The sequence below is a fragment of the Orbicella franksi genome, chromosome 14 (genome assembly GCF_964199315.1).
Source record: "Orbicella franksi chromosome 14, jaOrbFran1.1, whole genome shotgun sequence".
Taxonomy (NCBI): Eukaryota; Metazoa; Cnidaria; class Anthozoa; order Scleractinia; family Merulinidae; genus Orbicella; species Orbicella franksi.
The window spans coordinates 9114221-9136288 of NC_138158.1; the positions used below are offsets into that span (position 1 = coordinate 9114221).

General features: G+C 39.5%; 2 protein-coding genes and 1 long non-coding RNA gene across 5 annotated transcripts in view; 2 read left to right on the forward strand and 1 right to left on the reverse strand.

The window, feature by feature from the left end:
* The window catches only part of LOC145468485 (uncharacterized), a 16269-nt gene extending 9865 nt beyond the window's left edge, over positions 1-6404 (reverse strand). Inside the window, exons 1-3 of one of the 3 annotated variants that reach the window (XR_014042201.1) lie at positions 6050-6404; positions 1499-1687; positions 849-1040 (exon numbers count right to left, since the gene is read on the reverse strand). This is a non-coding gene — a long non-coding RNA (uncharacterized LOC145468485). The remainder of the gene's footprint in view (positions 1-848; positions 1041-1498; positions 1688-6049) is intronic. The other 2 variants (XR_014042200.1, XR_014042199.1) reach the window with 2 other exon arrangements.
* A 6923-nt stretch (positions 6405-13327) lies between these two features.
* Positions 13328-14986, forward strand: LOC145468467 (melatonin-related receptor-like). The gene has a single exon (XM_081452209.1). It carries the CDS (start codon positions 13895-13897, stop codon positions 14984-14986), a length of 1092 nt encoding a protein of 363 aa, XP_081308335.1. The 5' UTR covers positions 13328-13894.
* A 3443-nt stretch (positions 14987-18429) lies between these two features.
* On the forward strand, positions 18430-21209 carry LOC145468470 (adenosine receptor A3-like). The gene has a single exon (XM_081452213.1). The coding sequence runs from the start codon at positions 18933-18935 to the stop codon at positions 19980-19982; it is 1050 nt and encodes a 349-aa protein (XP_081308339.1). The 5' UTR covers positions 18430-18932; the 3' UTR covers positions 19983-21209.
* The last annotated feature ends 859 nt before the right edge of the window (positions 21210-22068 follow it).

The window sequence follows — 22068 nt, forward strand, 5'->3', positions numbered from 1 at the left end:
AAATTTATCATCAGTGAGATGATAGAAAAAGCAATAAATTTATGACGATTCAATTTTTTTATTTTTAGGGCATTTTAAATACAGAAAATGATAATAATCAAGCGAAGACTTCCCTTGCAATGAAGGAAAATGCCACATGTGGGCAATATTGCACGGAAACCACAATTTCTTTTAGCCAAAATGACTTTTGATTGATTTAATTTTGAAAATGTTGGGTTTTAAAACTCCCCTTAATTCTAGTTGGCTTGCATTGCAAGCATGAACATAATTTTATCAATTGTATGAATATCATACATACACTTCCCGAAAGCACACATTACAGGCTTTCAAAAAGAGGGTACATGTCATGAAAACCATATTTTAAATGTTCTGCACCAAAGATTTCCTGGTTGAATGGAAAGCCTTGAGCTCCTGTCTAATTTTACATGTACTTGAAAGTTTAACATGTACATGTATTATTACGGAAAGGTGTTCCAAAGCAATGAGAGCTATGAGGAGATTCTCTCAGGTTCAGATTACTTTGCCTGAAATTTTAGCAAGAATATCTAGCAAAGATGGTGGATCATGTGTACTACAGTGTAAAGGCATCTGAGTCAAGTGTTGATCAACAACCTTGATTGACACTCCATCGATACCCAATCAACACTCCATCTACACCTTGGTCGACACTCGGCTGACTATTGACCGACTGTTGATCAAGTGTCAAATGAGTGTCGACCAAGTATGGATCAGGACCTTGGTAGAGAACACATCAAGATGACATTTGAGGGTATCGATTGACAACTGACTGTGGATGTCTTTAGTACACATGATCCAAGATGGTTAAAAGACAGTGCATTTACATGTACCTGGTTGGTCAAGGTCTGAATGTTTTTGGTTTCTACTGTCCAACCAAAGTTGTCCACTCATGCCCATCCAGCTTTTCCACCACATGTCCAGTAAAGCCCACTGTACATTCATGTTTGTCCACTGTCCATCTAGGTGTATCCAATATCCCATCCTGGTTTGTCCACTGTGTTTCCAAGCTTGCTCGCTGCCGACTACGTAATATAAATACATGTAAGATGAGGTGAGATGAGATGAGATGAGATGAGATGAGATGAGATGAGATGAGATGAGATGAGATGAGATGAGATGAGATGAGATGAGATGAGATGAGATGAGATGAGATGAGATGAGATGAGATGAGATGAGATGAGATGAGATGAGATGAGATGAGATGAGATGAGATGAGATGAGATGAGATGAAATAAAGCCTTTATTTAGGGTTAACACATAATTATGGTGGACATTCACAAACAAGCTTGTGGTCCTCACTTAGAGGGCCTCTTTATTGAGACATAAAGAAACAACTCTCACTGGTGGTGAAATTCTCAACAACTCCGTCCAATGATTATTATTAAAAAAGCAATATTATTATGTAAGACAAGATACAGTTATACTGGTAATTTACAGTATATTAATTTTTTTTCTACCAGTTAAACCTGGTTGCATTTACCTGGTTGGTCAAGAAATGAATGTTCTTGGTTTTCCACTGTCCATCCAGAGTTGTTGAGTTGAGTACATCCAGTTTTTCCTCCATGAGACCAATATTGTCAACTATGCATTCAAGTTTGTCCATTGTCCATCTAGGTGTATCCAGTGTCCCATCTTGGTTTGTCCACTGTCTGTTCAATCTTGTTCATTGCTGTCAAAAAAATCGAGAAATTCAGAAAAGATTCTTGTTGATGGTGAAATTATCAAGAACTCAGTCCAATGACTATTGTTAAAAAAAAAAATTATTGTTAAGACATAATTTATATTTTTCTAATATATTAACCCAACCAAGGTGTGTGCCTGGGGTATCCAGGGGCTTCCATTGTGGCCAGCCTGCCCTAGTAGATAGAATACCACCCCCCGTGGCCAGCAAATCCCTGTAAGCTAACCATGAGACCTCATTCCAGGCACAATTGAATCAGAAATATAGAGGATGGGATGGGATGGGGGAACACTTGAAACAACTGATACAAAACCCTTCAAGACTACTTAACAACTGCTACAAAGCTGCTAGAAAAATGGCTTGAGAACTCCAAGAAGATCCAGCTGTGAAGAAGCTGCAACACTCCATGTGAGCTTGCATTTGTGAGTTTGACAGCTCACTGGAGGAGCCTGCTAAGTATGTGGCTGTTTACAATGAACTTTGAGGCTGCTATAAAAATTGACTCATTAAGCATGCTTTTTAGCATCCTCGGAGACCCAGGGTCTCATTTCTTTGCCCGATGTATTTCCTCTTGCCCCAACTAACTGCCCAGGCTGGGTCTCCAAGGATGGCTTTTGTAAGTGCTTTTGAAAATGGTCCCATAAAAAGTAATGACCATGATTGAATGTAGGCTCCACAAACACTAATAATTATAACATACAAAATTATTCAATTTTAGTTTTTAACAACACCTTTTGAAAAACTGCAAAATTGATGAAACATGAAAATTTCTTAAGGAAAGCATAAGTCATGTGCAAAAGGATTCAGGACAGACTCGATGAAAGTTAAAAATCAAATGAAATTTGATAGTACATAGTTGCAAATTAAGGCAGTTAAAAGGAAAGGCTGAATGTTTGTACTTGATTGGAACTGCATCTACCAAAATCAAACGAGAAGCTTCACACTTAGAACTGCACTAAAGAGCACAAGATTTGAAAATTTCTAATAAGTGAAATGATAGTTGTTTGCTCCAGGTCACAAGGTTAATTAACACTTAACAGAAATAAACTGAGCACCATGTCTGCAATTCATGTATGTACACTGAATACTGTACGAAACAAGCATTCCAAGCTCCTGGGTATAGAATAAAATTTTTCAAGGTACTCTTAAATGACTCCTGATCTCTGAGTTTTTTTGCATACGATATTTCTCGAAAATGAAGCACAAATCAACAAAAACAATTACACAATGATGCTTTTCATGTCAAAACAAGTCAATCTGCCAAAAATTAGCTCGATCCTGCAAAAAAGAAAAATCGACCCAAAATGCTACATACACCCTTTTTGCACGAAAGCCTTCAATTGTTCCACATGTGGTTTCGATACTGTTTTCCAGTTAAATTCTCACAAGGTATACCTAGTAAGCATAACCAAGATTGTCAAAATTATGTACCCAATATATCAGGGACTTTCCAAGAGACATTTGTGTAAGGAATATGCGGGAAGAAAAGTCAACAATGCGCCAGGGGTTAATTTGGGCTGAAATTTTGCCTTTGCATGTATTCCTTCCATCTCCCCCAGAGTAATAACCTGACTGATCCAATCAAAAACCAGTACCTGGTCAGCGGTGCACTTATGGTAATGGTGCTGCTCTCAGACTTATTTTTCAAGGTATTGGGCTTGCCGTATGGAAGTACGGACAGTCACTTGATGACCAAAAGTTTTGAGATCGATTGGTTTACAAATTCTCCAAGGTGTATGGGGCTCTGCTTGTGCGCCTTAAGCATGGCTGTTTTGCAGTGTCACAACATCAAAAATAAAAATTGTAACCATTCAATAAATTAATTCAAGAAGCTGGGATATAAAAGATAATTGATTTATAAACAACCTCGCCAAGATTTGCATGTAGGTCTCTGCAGTTTTTCATTTACGTATTATTCGGAAAAGTGTTTCAGTCAGATTTAAAGAGTTTTGTACAGAGTTGCCAGGTTTGTGCCCCTTGGAGGGACACAAACATCGTGGCCATAAAGTAACAAAAAAAAAAAACATCTGTCATTGAATTTCAATTGGCATTGAAATCAAAACTTATTACTCTAGAGCTCTGACACATTGAAATTAATACTTCTTCTAGAGCAAGAACTGTTTAGTTACTTGCAAAAACTTGAGCAATAACTCATCTTTTGACCTACTTGAGAGCCTTATCAGGCTGCCATTTTAATGTCATGCCATACAAACTTGGAAATTCAGATGTGCTCCATTACAGTCATAATGAGGAGGCCTGTCGGGCTTACATGTAAACATTGCAAAATGTCAAGTAATTAGAGGGCCTTACATCTGATGAAACTAAAACTTCAGAAGGATTGGTGATTTTTCGTTTTGAAAAATGATGACGTCACATGGAAGCCGGCAATAATTTAGGTATTGGCTTATCACTTAAGCTAGCCTTAGGGTGCGTATATAAAATTTTGAATGCATGTGAGAAGTTTGGAGGGTACAAAAGAAATGCAAGAGTTGCTCGAGGCACAGCCAAGAGCAACTCTGGTTTCTTGAGCGCTCTCCAAACTTTCCAAGTGCATTCATAACTCGATATAAATGAACAGCTAAAAGCATGAATCAAATCTTTCATAACATAGCGACAACATGGTTATGATTAGTTTCCTTAATAATGCACCTATCAATTTTAAGCTGCTGGGGGGGGGGGGGGGGTGTAGGCCGGGCATAGGTGGGTGTTTTAACGTAACAAGTCTGCCCGTAGTTGGGACTTTAGATCATTCACCGAGTCCCGGGGATTGGAACTTTTGACTTCAACCGATAGTAGACTGTGCCCTACCAACGCCATCTTGGATGACTGAGAATGACTGGAAACAAACTGAACAGAATTGGAAGAAAGCAATGTCCCAGATCGCTGGCTGTGCATGAGATTCTCAGAAGTTTGGTGTTGAACTGAACATTGTTGCAGATATTCTGTAAACAAGGCCTTTGCTACAGATCTTAGTTTTTCCTTAGTTAAAGGTTAACTCCATTGCTAAACATCATTGATTTGTATTTTGAAAGTTGTGTATCACTGGAAACAAATTTCCGAATCCTACATAACGTAAGACTGTTTTTAATTTAAGCTCAAATGAATTGAAATTATGAAACATTTTACAGGATAGTGTTCTGTATTCACCTTCATACAATTCAATTTGCAATGCATGTTGTTTCTAAGCATGGTTATAATTTTAGTACTAAAACGAAATTGAATGATTGAACTTCATCTTTATGAGCCTACCATGTGCAGTGTATTATCATGAATCAGTGAATACATCTAAGATCTTGAGTCCTCTTATGGGGCTTTTTCATATTTCTCTACTACAGAAAGAGGTCAACATTTTATTTCCATCATTTCTGTTTAAAATGTAAGTAATTAAAATGTCACAATAGTGTAGGACATTAGTGGTGATAAGAATTTCCATGTTTTCTGTCTTGTTTAGTCGTAAATGTTTAGGGAGTCATCACAATTTTAATATAAAAATTAGGTGACTTTTTTATATTAAACAGACGTTTCATTTTGAAGTTGTTGCTTTTTAGCCTTTTATTTACAGCTTTTTGAGGTTTAATTCTTTTTTTTGACATACCTATGCCTTTTTCTAGTTAGAGGTGGTGAATTTGCATTCTTCTGAACAACACTGGTATCCTTGGGATAGGGAATTTGCACTCTTTTGACCAAGGTTAATTTCCATGGGATCGGGCATTTGAACTGAAAAGATGATCAGAGTTCAAATCCCCTGCCTTTGCCTGGCCTCCCCCCCCCCCCCGCCCCCTCCCCTGCCAGCAGCTTAACATTGATAAATGCATAACCTGTGACCTGTGACCTGTGTTTTAGACCAGCCAGTAAAAATAATATTAAGGAATAGCATGTAGTAGTCTGATTCATCGAGTACCAAATGTTGTTTCAGTTGACCAACATTTATGGATGTATTACAGAGTAGTGCATGAAATCAATTTGCATGAAGAGGTGACATTTTCTTCATTGAGTTTAGCCTCTCAGATGTGACATTCACACACGTGCAAATTGGTGCGAAAAAAAGCCGTAAGCTAATAAAGTCTGGAGAGACGGAGAGTTAAGTACGTTTTAACTTCTTACTTGTTGTCTAAAATCATCACTTAAGAGGATCGAAATTTCTTTTTGCAAGCTACTAACTCAAATAAACAGTGGCGTCAAGATATTTTTGCTCAAAAAGACGGCACACGTGTGCTTTCTGACACTTGGAGAACTAACAATTAAACCGAATCAAGTCTTAAACTTATCTAATGGAAAGAATGAGAGAGAAGATGACTAGGTTTAAAAACCACTATTCGTAAATAACAGCTTTTGAGTGAAAGCTTAAACTTACCTTAGCAGTTCTGCATTTCCTTCCGGGCTGTTGCTTTAATATTTGCAGATATTTGCGAAGATCAGTTAACGTGGTCCCCATTTTATGTGTTTTGCAGTCTTCTCCGGGCATAATTCTTGCATTGACATACAAATACACATCAGAAAATACGTTTGGAAAGGCTAAAAACACCAAAGGCAGTCTCTTCATCGATTGTTTGGCATACAAATAACAATTTAACTTCCGCAGCCATCTTGGGTTTCTCTTTCGTTCCCAGTCTTTCTTGCGTCAGGGAAACGAACATACGGCCAAACTAATAGCACAGGTCACCCAAGCGTAATATAGCAGTTTGTATGGAGAACTTCGCTAAAATATAAGAGTTTGTATGGAGATCAGGAGTTGACATTAAATTCGTTCAATGCATGGGTAATTTACCGAATAAAGACTCTTGAACATTCAATGGTGTCATTTTTTCTCATCCTGGAGAGTTAAAACGAGATTTGAGCGAATTTTGAAAACTATGTCCTACCATACTAACTATGGTCCTACGGTGTGACCCTTGTCTTTTATTCCTCTTTCTTAGTAGAGGAAAAACAAAAAGCCATAACTCGCTTAAAAGGCTTCGGATCGAGCTGAGAAGCGAGACGACAATAGAAAAGACAACAAGGCATTGAGGTAAGTCATTGCAAAAATATCAAAATTTCAGCTATAATGTCGATTCCCGTTTTTCCCCCATACAAATCTTTGTAAATTCAAACCGTTGTAACACAACACCACCACATGCTGCAAGGCGAGGGTCACGTTTCGCGTAACCAAACTCGGTGGTTATGTAATAGTAGATGTCGGCGGTAAATATATCACGTTTCCCGCGCTGAACGCTCGCACAAAAATTAAAATAATAATAATAATAATAATAATAATAATAATAATAATAGTAATAATAATAATAAATAACTCCTCGCACCGTGAGCTTGGGCCGCCTGTGCTTTAAACGGAAGAAAACGAGATTGTACAAAAAATGTATCGATTTAGTTGACACGTCGAGAAAGAAAAAGAAACTAAAAGCGAAGTCCCGGCCCCGACTGGCGTGGAGCGGCCCTTTCGACCACACAGCAGGTCAGATGCGTAACCGATTGTGCTACCGGGGGGCTTCTGGACTAGGTTAGAAAATTTAATAGCCAAAATCGTGAAACAACAATGTAGTTGCCACTGACAACCTGATCTCAGCTTTTACAAACGTGCCGTTAACAAAAATTTCAGACCTAAAACAGATTGGTGTCTCAATAACTTATCTCCACTCTATTGATTCTCGTTCCTCTAACAAATTATTTCGAGGCCTGTATGAAACCCTTTAAAAGCTGTCAAAACTTAGGCCAAAGTCTAGTTCTGTGCCAGACTCCTATAAAATTCAAAGAATACCATTATGAAGAATTTTGAATAATTTTGCATGTTTAGAAAGCTTTTTTCAAGTCGGTTGTTAAATCATATGTTTACAACGCTTGGTGTCCCATTTGCTCTGGTATCTCCATCCTTTCTAAGGTCTTCGCATACTCGTTTTTAACTTTGTACTAATAAAGAGGGCTTAAGAAAAATCAAGGCATGGGTACATTGGCACTTCACGGTAACTTAGGGTTGATGCCCTTTCTTGAAAAGCATTTTCACACAAATCAAACTTACTTCAAACGGAAGAAAAGAGGATTGCACAAAAAATATATCAGGCTGTAACGAGAAAGAAAAAATAAAAGCGGAGTCCCCCGACTGGCGTCGAGCGTATATATGCCCTTACGACCGCACAGCAGGTCAGATGCGTAACCGATTGGGCTACCGAGGGACTCCTGGACAAAGTTAGAAAATTTAATAGCTAAATACGTGAAACAACAATATAGGTGTTACTGACAGACTAATTTTGCTTGTTGCCCGGATGTGTGTTTGGGGGGGGGGGGGGTGAGGGGGTTACTCCCAGAAAAATTGGGTAGGGGTGTGCGGCCCGCTTCCCAAAAACCCTTACTCTATTTATGACCAAAATATGTGATTTTCCCTGCAATATTTATGACCTGACCAAAAATTCGGGTCTTATTTATGACCTGACCCTTGTATCAAAATACTGTTTCAGACCCGCCTTGTCGACTTCCGATAACTCGAACCTTCAAGGGAAATTGAACACGGTTCGAGTTATAAGGAGTTTGAGTTATCGGGAGTTGAGAACAAATGACCGGAAAACGGGAAAAAACGGTGTTGAATGTTTTGCTATTCATGCAGGGTACATTTTAATCAAATTTAACTGCACTTCATGAAAGCCAAGAGATTTATTGACATTTTGGATAAGGAGTTAAGAAGCAACACTTTGTGAAAACCAGTGGAACCTGAACTGAATTGACACGTTTTGTGTAATGTAAAAGAAAGAAAAAAGTTCACACGGCTGCTGAAAAATAAATTTAATGTTTTGGACCACAGTACACTGTTTGTTTTGACTCGTCAAGTATTGACAGATATGGTTCGAGTTATCGAGGGTGAAATTATATAGAAAATGACCTGACAGGAAACGAAAATTGCTTCGGGTTAGCGGGAGGTTTGAGTTATCGAGAGTTCGAAGTTACCGAGGGTAAAATTATAGTAAATGTATGACGGAATTCCAGGGGAAATCGATTTTGGTTCGAGTTAGTGATTCCGTAAAAACTAAAATCTTAATTTAAGATTTTTCGTCATACCTCAGCACCAGAACAATAGCTGACAACTTTAAAAGTCAGCTTTTGTTCTGGTGCTGAGGTAAGACGAAAAAAGGTGTCTGGAAAACCCGAATAGCGAATAGCGAATAGTCGCGAATAACGAATAGCGAATAGTCCCGAATAGTGCAGATAGTCTCGAATAGTGCGAATAGCGGTGAACAGTCGCGAAAAGTGTCGAGTAGTGACGAATAGTCGTCAATAGTCACCGATTTAGATCTAATATCCTGCGTTAATTAATTATCCAAATAAGCAACAGAATTTCAGTGAATTTATTACCTTTTCTTCTCCGGACTCAGGTTAGGGTTGCCCATCGCCGACATTAAGACAACAGAAAACACAAGGATAACCTAATAAAGACGTATTTGCGCTTTTGGGGCGGTTAAAACAGATGAAATTACCTTTAGAGACACGTTTTGTCCTGATAAGCATCTGTGCTTTTTAGCGGGAAAATCCCATCCTACGTTGCAGCGCGGTTGACTGCGAGATACTGGGTACCCTATTTGCTACGATTTGCCACTATTTGCCACTATACGCCACTATTCGAGACTGTGCGCCGCTATTCGCACTATTCGAGACCATTCGCACTATTCCTACTATTCGCTAATCGCTATTCGGGACTATTCGCTGTTCGCTATTCGCGACTATTTGCTATTCGCCATTCGGGTTTTCCAGACACCCGACGGAAAATTTTGAATTAAGATTTTAGTTTTTACGGAGTTCCCTAGTTCAGATTAATGTTAAATTGCCGTAATCAGAATTTATGAAGGGCTTTTGTTGGTTTTCTTTTCGATAATGCTGAAAAAGTGGCTTCTTCTTAAAACCATACCTATAATAAGACTAGCCTGGCAAAAACCATACTCTATTTATGACCAAAATAGCCAAAATTGATGCCCTATTTATGACCAAAACGGCTGAAAAACAATACCCTTTGGGGAAGCATATACCTGCTATATAGCCCAGCAAGAGAAAATTTGTTCTCATATCCCGCCGACGCCGGTTGCAACTGAAAATGTTCGGCGCGCGATATGTTCCAGTGGGTTCCAGCGCATCTGCGATGGATTGCCGACGTACTCAAAAGCGCGAAATGCAAATCGAATGGGGGCAATTTCAACCATTCCACCTGTAAATATGGATCGAATGGTCTCACTGGAGTACGTTGCGTCCGCATATTGCGTCCGGCGTCCGGTGGTCAATGCCTGGCACAGATTATGATTCGACGATATATGTTCACATATGCCGCAACGGTGTCCCAGACCGCGCCGGCGGCTTTGTCCCAGGTAGGCTTAAGGGAGAACCCCTCCCCCGGGATATTTTGATCCTCTTTCATTCATGCCTTCACTGATTGATATTTTAGTTGAAGTCTGTCGTGACCGGTCCGAACCTCCCTCTTCGTATCTTCTGGCAGGAAATTTATTGGTAGTTAGGTAGTCAGCCATTAGGCATTTTTAAAAATAATAATAACTTGAGTTTGTTAGCACGCGAGGACAAACGCGCGAGAATTCCTCTCATGGCTACCCCTGAATTGAAGAAAGCATGTAAATCGATACACCACCAACAAGTGCCTCGGTTCAGACAAGAGACACATGAACTCTTAGAAAAATTACAAAGCTCTGAAAATGATCATATAAATTGCTCTCTAAAAAGCGCCATTGACGAGCGAAATAAATAAATAAAAATTAACAGATGATTTTAGTGTCTTGGAAGCTGCAGTGTTTGTTGTGAAAATTAATTTCATCATAAAGAAATCGCTCAGTAGTTTTACGGTGGTATACCCGCTATCCACGAGCACTGAAAGATTAACATTACCCCTCACCAGAAAGCAATTGTTAGTAATTCTACCGTAAGGCCTACCGTCCACACTAATCCGTCACGCAAACGGAGCTTTACGAAAACGCTCTTCAAACCGGAGTAATTTGAAAACGCAGCTTTATTTCTACGGTTAGGCCTACCGTCCACACTAATCCGTCACGAAAACGGAGCTTTACGAAAACGCTCTTCAAACCGGAGAAATTTGAAAACGCAGCTTTATTTCTACGGTTAGGCCTACCGTCCACACTAATCCGGCACGAAAACGGAGCTTTACGAAAACGCTCTTCAAACCGGAGTAATTTGAAAACGCAGCTTTATTTCTACGGTTAGGCCTACCGTCCACACTAATCCGTCACGAAAACGGAGCTTTACGAAAACGCTCTTCAAACCGGAGGAATTTGAAAACGCCGGTTTTTTCGTTTTCGTGTGGATGGAAACATTTCGAAAACGGAGCTTTTCGAAAATGATGACGTCACGATAACCACGTGATTTCCCTGACCGAGGTTTCTTCAAACACTATTCCAAATTGACCGGTGACTGTTGTGTTCTTAAACTCCTCCGGCCTAGTGTGGACGGAAAACATTTGATGCGTTTACAGAGCGAAATCTCCGTTTTCAAATTCCTTCAGCGTATGGCGGACGTTGCCTGAGAATAAATTCGCAGGTTGTGGCAAGAAATTTGGACTAAGCTTTCTTCCTTAAAAAATTATTTAGAAGCCCTCCGAGCACCACTTGTACGAAATAATTTAACACAGGGAGCCTTTTGTCACGACATGGCGCTGGAGGCATTTTTTTTTTTTTACTATTATTATTAATGTCATTTTCTTGATAGGAAAAGAAAATATATCACTTTTGTTTACTTATATTCCCAAGTCCGCAAATTATGTTTTGACATAAATTGATTAGGGAGCTGTAAGGGGGTTTTATTATGGTTGTCATAGCAACAAGAAAAAAAACCAGCTTATCTTATTTCTAGACCCAGGTCTCTGGTGAAGGTGACCACGAGAAACGTGCTTGCTAGGCAGCTGTTTTAATCTCTTTGTCAATGTTTGTGTCTGGCTTGTTGATCGTGTATTTTTAGTTACGTTTTGACATGAATTGATTAGGGAGCTGTAAGGGGGTTTTATTATGGTTTTCATAGCAACAAGAACAAAAAAACAGCTTATCTTATTTCTAGACCCAGGTTTCCGGTGAAGGTGACTACGAGAAACTTGCTTGCAAAGCAGCTGTTTTAATCTCTTTGTCAATGTTTGTGTCTGGCTTGCTGATCGTTTATTTTGGGAGTTAAGAAAAAAAAGGGGGTTAGCTATCGCTATTGTGATTTCATAGTGGAATTACATACCTACCCGTGGATTATATTTGAATATGTGTTGGATTATAAGTATATTCGCCGCATCCCGCTGTGTTTTAAGTGTTTTGTGTTTCGTCAGTACACTGTAACAGATATCAGTTAGTAGGTTCTAGAACAAGAAAATTGTTGGGCGGTTATCTACATTGCTTATGGCTTAGCCGTGGGGCAAAACGCTGAAAACAACAGATCGCTTAAAACGAAATGAAAGGGGAGTTACTCCGCGAAAGTTAAACAACAAGGGCTTACGAATATAAAGTATTTTTGAATACATTTGAAACTGGTCGCGGAAAAATAATCTTGACGCTGACCGCCCAAATTAGCTTCGAGTCCGTGATACGACTTTTTTTTTATTAAGTGTAAAGGAAAGCTTAGAGTTTTCATTGCACTTTACTTTACCGTTTTCAGCCACATCCCACAAGTCTGCTTTTTTTCACATCCGTGATATGAAGGCGTGATTTAAATTCATCAGCAACGATTTTTTTTTTCTTTTTTTAAGAAGTGAATTATTGTGTAGGCCAAAAATTCATTAATTTAACCGCAATTTTCTTGTGTGAAGACAATTACTGCTTTCTGAAAATACTGTTTACCCAGAAAATTGGAAGTAATGATAAATGGCTATTTGAAAGCTGTCTTGTGAGGTGTTCTGCTTTAACGAGTCTGAAAGACTTTGCAAGTTGTATAGCTGTGTACAGCTTTTAGAATTACAAAACGGTTCGAGACATTACCGAGTTTCAAAAGCTCCGACAGTTTGCAAATAGCCACTGCCGCTGAACGCAGAAGACATTACTTTTGTTTCCATTGGCCACTGCAGGTAGTAATTGCACGTACTTCATAAATCCAGTTTTCAATAAGTTCACGGAAGTAAGTTTGAAAAGGATAAACAAATATAGAGGTATATTTATCATGTAAATTTTCGAGCACTTTCAAGCCCAGGGCAATCAAGAGGAAATTAAACGTTTTTCGCTTTTTTACGAGAAAATCAAAGATAAGGTGTTTTAATGTTTGAGATTAAAGTACTTTGTGCAAAGCCGGAAAGAGGAATATGGACAAAATATGTCTCTTGTAATTTATAAGACCTTTTTCAGAGTCAATTACTTGAAAAATTTCTGTTTTAAATACCGCATCTCTAATAGTCTGGGTACGATGCTCAAATTTGTATGCTGATTAAACTCTAACTTCTGTTTTGATTCCAAATCTAAATACGAAAACTATAAACAGTCCTGTGGCGATCTGCAATTGGCTTAGCGAGCTAATCCGACAAAACATGAGGTCGGTTTTTTCCTCTTTGGCCTTCATTAGCAAACTGTAATTAAATACTGGGTTTTTTCATGATGATTTATGATTGCATTTTTTATTGCGCTCGCTGTGGCCTTTCGTGCAAAACAGCAGTCTTTTACTTTGTATATTGACGCAGTTACCGTTTAAATGTGCGGTGATTTTTGTTCTTTCGTCTTTTTGGAGTGTCTTAAATGGAAACAAAGGAAGCTTAATGATAATGCTATACGTTTGTAGCAGATTTACATTCTTCGATACAAAACGGCCGGGGCTCATCGATGACCGATCTTTTTCACAACTGTGGGACCTGGAGAATTCTCGCTGCTGTCTTTAACTAGTGAAAACCTGAATGCCAGTATGAGGTAAACGATTTCCAGTTCGACATTCACCAGGCAAAGTCACTGACCTCTCTGTGACTAAACTAACCTATCAAGAAGTGAAGAAGCTGCCCATCAATTCTCCATGCTTATAATGAAACCCTCGGCGGTATACCTCCTGATGGGAGTTACTTCTGGGTGTCGACTTTAGATCTACGGTATGTTATTGAAGACAATTAATAAGCTAGAGGCGAATTAATATAAGAAGAAAACAAAACTATATTTCTTCTGTTGGTATTAATTCTTATCCTCCTTAGTCGAGGACGTCAACATTTCACTGAATCTCGAGGAATAACAAGTAACAAAGATCTACTATTTAACATAGATGATGACTTCGCCAGCTCTGCCTCCAAGAAGTACCGGACTAATCATTTTCGAATCCATAGCCTCCGTGACGCTTATCGTGTTTTCTGTAATAGGCAACGTCTTCATTTTAACAGCCCTGTATCGAAATCTACGACTACGAAACACCACCAACATCTACATCGCTGCTTTGGCGATAACGGATCTCCTCAACGCCTCAATACCTGGGACATCGTTCGCTAGCGCCATCATCGCAGGGAGATTGGTCTACAGCATGCCTGGTTGTCGACTAAGCGGCTTCCTGGTACATTTCCTAACGTACGTTTCTATGGCAACGATGACGTTGACCGCCGTGAATCGGTATTTCAGAGTTGTTAAGCCTCAATACTACAAGAAGGTTTTCGGCGACAAGCGTTCATGCTACATCATCGCTGTTCTATGGCTTCTAATTGCCGCGTTCGTTCTATATCCAACAGCGTTTGGCGTGGCAGAGTTTTCGTTCCAGCCTGCTTCCTCGTTTTGTGCCTACACCTTTGCGAACAAAGGATCAGAAGTGGCCTTCACTTTGCCTGTCGTGTCCGTTTTAGTTGTGTTCTGTTTGTCTTTGGTCGGCGTGTGTTATTACCAAGTTTCCAAAGCGACACGTAGCCACAATGCAGGCGTCTTCCTCTCCCTTCAAGGCGTTTCCGCTCACGAAATCAAACTATCCAAAGTGTTGTTCATTATGGTGTTTGCTTTTGCGCTCTGCTGGATTCCCACGTTTGGAGTCATCTTGCTAACAAGGCTCATCTTAGGCAGGGCCCCACACGGATTGGCTGTGATGATCCCCTTTCTGCTCCAGACCTCCAGTGTTCTTAACCCCATAATATATGGTGCTTTGAGTCCGCCTTTTCGTCGCGAGTTTCGTCGGCTGATAGCATTTAAAAGAGCAGTTTGTTTGAGCGATGAATCACATCGTTCTGTTCATACTGGTATCGCAGCCGCACTTGAAAGAGGCCTAGCCCTTGAGCAAATCTCTGTTCGTCACAACTCGGTTTCAGACATTTTCTGTTCGGAGCGAAATGGGCTAAACAATCTACCACAACGTGAAGAGCAAAAGGTTGCCTGGATCTAGCTTGATTCGCATAGCCCTAAAAAAGTTCTTGAAAATTTTTCAGACCTCCTGACAAGCTCAGCTGAAAACGCCAAGTCAGGTTTTCTCCATAAGAATCCTTAAAGCGTAGACTGCTTTCATTACGCTTGAGACTATGGAAGAAAAGCCGACCACTTAATGATGGCGTGAGCGGCAATGGAAAAAGATACAGCCCGGTTTAAAGGAACATTTTCTAGTCTCAAAATGTGAACTGTGAGTACATCAAAAAAGGTTATTAGTGAGTGATGTACCTAAGTGATCCAAACTGCAGTCCAGTTTTTATCGGTAGAGTAACACAGAGAGTACAAAAGCTTGGTAGATCTTAATCATGGACTTCTACTGTAATTTCTGCTCAGCCCTTCACACTGGTAGTAGTTTTGCGAAGGCTGCTCTCGCTTCTTGACCAAACCTCTGTCGAATACATATCCAGATCGGATATTCTTTGACTTCTGTTTTCAATGTAATGATTTTATCACACGCTTCTTTGCGTTCTCAGAGTGTGTGCGAAAGGATTTAGATAAAGTTATGAACGAGGGCAGTAATAGGTATATTTTAAAATCAATTAGATTAATCCCTCTCAATTTTTATACGAGATAGAAATCTCGGGCTCATAATATAATAATTGTTTATTAGATTGGCAGGAGAATTAGTAGCCAGTGTTTTGCTGAATTGGAAGGCCCGGAGCCAACCCACTTTGCTGTTACTCTCTCTTTCACTCACCTTCATAACCACTTCTAACGCTCCGTGCGCGGGATCACTCGTAATGCGTAGGACTTGCATATGAGATGGAAACGTTGAATTTCGAAGAGACCTAAGCGAGCGTATTCGCGGCTTTGATACCTAATTTATAGGCTGAAATGACACAACAATCTCTATCTAGATCCAGCGAAATGGTTGCTCTATACAACCGTGACCTAAATAAATTAAAAGACCAAAAATATTGTCTTGTGTTCCAGTTCTTCTGTGAGAAATACTCGCTAGATGATATTGGGTGGCAGTAACACTCATAGGAATGATTTTTTCGTCTCAGAACCTGGTCGTTATTTCCATTTTCAACATCAGATTGACTTCTTTTTTCCAAATCTGTCTCACAAGGAACTTATAAAACACAACAAAACTGCACTCTGTTACCTACATTCCAACAATGGACCATTTCGGCGATACGGCGGCCATTTTGAACTCTGTTGTTTCAAATAGCTATTATGGGATGTTTAGGAGGGCAAATTAGTATGTATTTACCCCCTAAGCATCCCATAATAGCTGTTTGAAACAATAGCATTCAAAATGGCCACCGTATCGCCAAAAAGGTCCATTTTAGAGCTTCCCTTAATCCCTTTGCACGACTTGCGTGCCTATTACGTTTGTTGATGTGCGACGAACCATTCAAAGCAAACTAATGCTAGACCTGAAACCTTAGCTTGCAAGAAAATTAACACGGTCAATAGCATGTTCTAGAAGAACATCATGTGTAGAATAACTTGATAAAACTGATTTTTTTTTCAAGTTATATTGCCTAGCAACATCAAGTAACTACGTCATACGGAAGTAATTATGTTCCATAACAAAGCTCTGCCTAAAAGAATCAATGAACGCAGTGCGCTTAGCAATATTGATAACTGTGTTTAACGCAACCATTAACTTGGCAATATGAAGATACATTGTTACAAAAGACAACTTTAATTTTCAGTTCCAATACAGTGGGATCCCGATTTTTCGAACCTTCAAGAGAAACGAAAATTGGTTCGAAAACTCGGGAGTAAAATTACAGTGTTCCACTGAGGAGAGGGAACGACTTTTGGTTCGAGTTATCGGGAGGTTCAAAAAAATGAAGGTTCGAGAAATCGGGATTCTACTGTAGATTAAAAAAGAAATTTTCTCAAAGGCCATTGTAAGCAGTGACCAACAAAACAAAGGCTGCAAAAATTAATCAATTTTGAATCCTTATGTTTCAAAGTTTCATTAAAAACGCAGCATCCCGTCTGAAATGAAAATCAAAAGCAAATGTATCCATCCAAAAGACGGTCACAAAATTACAATAATTACTTCCATCGAGGGCAGATGTTTTTATCTTGTCACAAAAATGTAAAACCGATGGGTGTCAAGTTTATCAGCGGTAATTTAGGATCAAGTACTCACTCAAACGTTGTTTTTCACGATGCTAGGACTTTTTTCTACTGATAGAATTTGTGTGGACTAGCTGGCATAAGGAAAAATTCCTGTAAGGTAAGTCAAATGGTTGACTGTGAGTTCGAGCTAATATGGTTTTTCAATAATCAACTGATTTAAATTTTACGCGATGGTTAAAAAGTAACCCTACATTAGAATACTTAAAAATGGCACAGAAGACTCATTTGTAACTTTGCTAAGATTGGTTGGCTTGCCCCAGGAGAATGACCCTGACTTCCCCAACGTAGCATATATTTGGCTTACGAATTACAAGAAAAATTATTAGAGGAAGGCGCAAAGGATCGAGTAGCATTCAGCAGATTCTTTCTATAAATTAGGTGAGGGTGGTAAAAGGTATTTTCATGATCCGTGAATGGCCTTGTTCTTTTTCCCCGTGAAATTTGAAATGGCTAGCTTTTTCCTCTTGAATCGCCATTTCATTACATGCAGTACTGCCGCGAACCTTGATTTTTCAAAATAACTTTCTGTGAAATGACAAATAAATGTTTAATTTGTCGGGAACCTCAGTTTGATTATGTTTCCTATGACTTTCCACACGACAATATTATTACGTAATAAACAGTAGTTGCATAACCGTGAAAGCCAAAGCGTTCTCTCCCTTTGCACCAGTCTCCGGTGGAACGCGGAAAAGAAAACGAGCGGGAGAATGGTGAAGATGTGGAAATAGGCTGTGCTCGGCTTTGCTTGGAATCATGAAATTCAAATTCACCTTAATTTTGTATGTTCGCGTGAGATAATACTTCCCATTATTTCGTGATACAAGAAAGGTCTATTTCATTTAACATGAATTGTGAAAGGACATTTTTGTTTTCCGTTAAAAATGATCTAGGTCCCCCCTTACACCTTTACTATACTCTTACATGTATGTTATGCGATTTACAGTGTAACAGCCACTTGAGATTTATTGATTAATGCTCGTATTTTGCATACCATAGTAAATACTATCGGTATAGATTTCTGAATCCGAAAGGTGAAAACATCTTGAAGTGGCAGCTGATGTAAATTTTGCCTGTCGCTCAGTGCTTTAATTAAATAATTAAGCTGATTATCAAAAATAACCCAAAAATATATTAAGAAATAGACTTCGTAAAGTTTGGAATAACGTCACAATGAGAATGACATTTCATGTCCAGTGTTAAGTAATACGCCCTTCCCACGCCTTCAAATGAACTTCAAGCAGGACCTTTTCATCTGAAAAAAAAAGGTGATGGTCCCGTTTACAATTGACCACTGAAGCGCATTTGTAACCTCTTGCAAGAGGACACCTCCCAAGCATGGAGGAACATTGTATCGGAGTCCTGAGCACACAATAAACACTGCATTTGTAGCCCCTAGGAAGAGGAAACCGTCAATAGGGTCCATTAGGGACAGCAATGACTGACTGTTGGTCCTGGCTTCGATCAGTGAACACTAGATATGTAAGTGCCAATGTGATCCTATCTCCCAAACACTTGGGATCATGGTCCTGGTCACACATGAACACCTTGTCTGAACACTTCGTGCTGTAAACCTCCCATAGAGAACATTGACACATAGCTTGACAGAATTGAAAACTAGATTTATTGTTACCATTAAGGGTACGTATACTTTAAGGGAACACCTCATTACTCATTAAACCACGATACATTTGTAACTAGTAAGAGAACAATTCCCTTGAGGAGAAACCTTTGTTAAGGTTTCCATTATTATTTTTTCTTGCAGCAACAATTTTTTAGACAAATATCTCCCCTTGGAAGGTACCATGAATCTTTCTGGCAACTTCACGGATCACTCCAAGACCAGCGATCCCATTCATGTCAAAATCTGCTCAGTGATTTTTCCTGAAAACTTTCCAGCTGCAAATGTTTCTGCAACAATCGCGATTGTTGTTGTAAACATACTGTCAAGCTTTGCGGGTGCGACGACAAACTTCCTGGTTCTTTGGGCCATTTCAAAGACACCCTCGCTACAGACTCCTTCTTCAGTGCATCTGTTCTACCTTGCGTTATCCGATTTTGTAACCGCTGCTGTTGTTCAACCGTTGTTTTCTGCACATCTTATCGGTGTATTAACTGACAACTTTCCACTGTATTGCATCACGGGCGCCGTATTGTATCCAATTGGATCTTCCTTTATCTTGCTGTCATTTTTCGCTATCACAGCGGTTAGTTTCGATCGGTACCTCGCGCTCGTTTTGCACTTACGATATGCCATCATCGTTACGGTCAGCCGTGTAATCAAGATCAACTTGTTGTTATTTACTGCTGTTTTTCCATTATCAATATATTTCTGGTTTTCGAGGGAAGACTGGTTCAAGCAGGCTGTAACTCGCTTGGGTCTCATTGTCATTTTGGTTGGCATAGTAACAATTCCCTATTCTTATTGCCGGATTTTTACCATTTTGCGACGACACAAGAAACAAATACAGAATCAAAATAGCATAACGACAAGTACGCGTGGAATCTCGCCAATGGAAGTTGCCAAGTACAGAAAATCTGTGTTGACAATGCTCTTCGTGCTGGGCGCGGTTGTACTCAGTTATTTCCCCATTGTAATAAGGTTTGTTATTGCACGGTTCTCAAAGACTGAGGTCAGCGGATTTGTCGTAATTGTAGGAGGAATTATGGTATTTTTGAATTCTTCAATCAATCCACTAGTTTACTGTTGGAGAATGAAGGAAATTCGATTGTTTGTGTTATCAAAATTACGGTGCGTGTTTAGAGTCAGCGGTCTACATGATGAAGCATGCGCAATTCGTGTCAATCGAGTTAGACCAGTTTATGTCCCATCATGTCGTGAAACCCCAACCTGACAAAAATTATGATGGAAAGGGACATTTCGTGAGAGAGTAAGGTTATGAAGCACAATAATTTTTATAGAATTGAGTATTTTCGATTCGTGACCATCAATTGCGGAGCAGGGATGGCGCAGTGGTGAGAGTGCTGGCCTCCCACCAGTGTGGCTTGGGTTCGATTCCGGTCAGGTGCCATTTGTTGGTTGAGTTTGTGGGTTGGTTCTGGCCTTGCTTCGAGGGTTTTCCTCCGGTCTCCGTTTTTCCTCCCTCCACAAGAACCAACATCTCCAGATTTTAATTCGACCAGGAAAAAGGACCCGCATAAAAACCAGCTAAAGCTGATGTGGCTTCCTCTCTAAATATTGTAATTTGAAGCCATCACGTTAGGGCTCGACTGCCCACACAGTGAGTTTTATGACTTCAAGCTGTTTATCTTAGTTTATCGAGAGTAATTAAAGGAGAAGGTCGCTGCAAAAAGATTTTTTTTTTTTTGTCTTCGCCTATAGCAAGAAAACATTCAACTTTTACACTCACCGAAGTTTCAGCCTCTGAAGTGCCCGCTATCCTGAAGAAATTCGTCTCGAAAGAGCGACTTCGTAAGCCGCCATTTTGAAACTGTCTTGGCAGCCAGGCCGTGTTTACGTGACGTCACTCCGTCCGACTTAAAATTGGCGGGAAGGAGAAAAACCTGCAACTGACTAGGCATCCTTCACAAGATCAGCAAAATCTGTTTTTTCTAAGCGATTATCCACGTCACTATCTTCAACGCTATTATTTCGGAGTTTGGAGCATGCTTGGCTCAAAACCCAGAGTGGTAGTTAAAAGGCTCTTCGCAAGCCATTTGGACAAAATCTCTCTGACGGAATGACGTTACGAAAATGCGGTCTGGTTGCTGAGTACTGTTCCAAATGGCGGCAACGGTGTTCGGATTTTGGGGTTCTTTGGAGACGAATTTCAGTAATTAAAGTAAAGATGGAGGCCATATTAAACTGTCATGGCATGGAAAAGAGTAATGTGAAACATCGGCCATTTTAGTCTAATATGGCCACCATCTTGAAACGAAGTCTCAGGTCTCGGGTCTATTGTCGTTTTTCTTACAACTTTGCTAGTCTTTGTCTCTATATCAAGAGAGTCTTCTTTCGCCTGGAACTTCATCTTTTGATATTAGAATCCCATCTCTTCGATGGGTTGAAAAGGGGATAATGTCCAAACAACGGCCGATGTTTCGCATCATCCTCTTTTCAATGTTGATCTAATATGGCCGTCATCATGACACGAAGCCTAACATCTCAGGTCTAATAAAATTTTTCTTAGTGTTTTGGTAGTTTTTGTCTTTACATTGAGACAGTCTACTGTCGCCTGGAATTTTATTTCTTGATATTAGAATTTCATCTCTAACACAGGTTAAAAAGAGGATGAAGTTCAAACAATGGCCATGTTAGCCTGGCCATTAGACTTACATGGCTGTTGTTTGACATCATCCTCTTTTCAACCCGTAAAAGAGATGGGATTCTACTGTCGAGAGATAAAGTTCCAGGCGAGAGTGGACTGTCTTGATGTAAAGACAAAAACTGGCAAGCTACTAGGAAAAACGTTATTGGACCTGAGATGTTGGACTTCGTTTCAAGATGGCCGCCATATTAGACTAACGTGGCCGATGTTTGACATCATTCTCTTTTTCACCCGTTGAAAAGATGGGATTCTACCATCGAGAGATGAAGTTTTACGTGACAGTTTTATATTTTGATATCCACACAAAAACTCTAAAGCTAACTACATAACAAGTTATGAGACCAAAAAATTTTAAAATGGCGACCATATTACGCTAACATGGCCGTTGTTTGGTCTTCGTCCTCTTTTCAACACCTTAAAGAGATGGCATTCTAATATTGAGAGATGAAGATTCAGGCGACAGTAGACTGTGTTGATGTAAAGACAAAAAGTACCAAAATACTAAGAAAAACGTTATTAGACCAGAGATGTTGGTTTTCCTTTCATGATGACGGCCATATTAGATCAACATGGAAAAGAGGATAATGTGAAACATCGGTTGCTGCTTGGATTTATCATCTTTTCAACCCGTGAAACAGATGGGATTCTAATT

What these genes read in the sequence shown, in the direction of transcription:
- LOC145468467 (XM_081452209.1), top strand. Translation starts at nt 13,895, where the DNA reads ATGATGACTTCGCCAGCTCTGCCTCCAAGAAGTACCGGACTAATCATT.
- LOC145468470 (XM_081452213.1), top strand. Translation starts at nt 18,933, where the DNA reads ATGAATCTTTCTGGCAACTTCACGGATCACTCCAAGACCAGCGATCCC.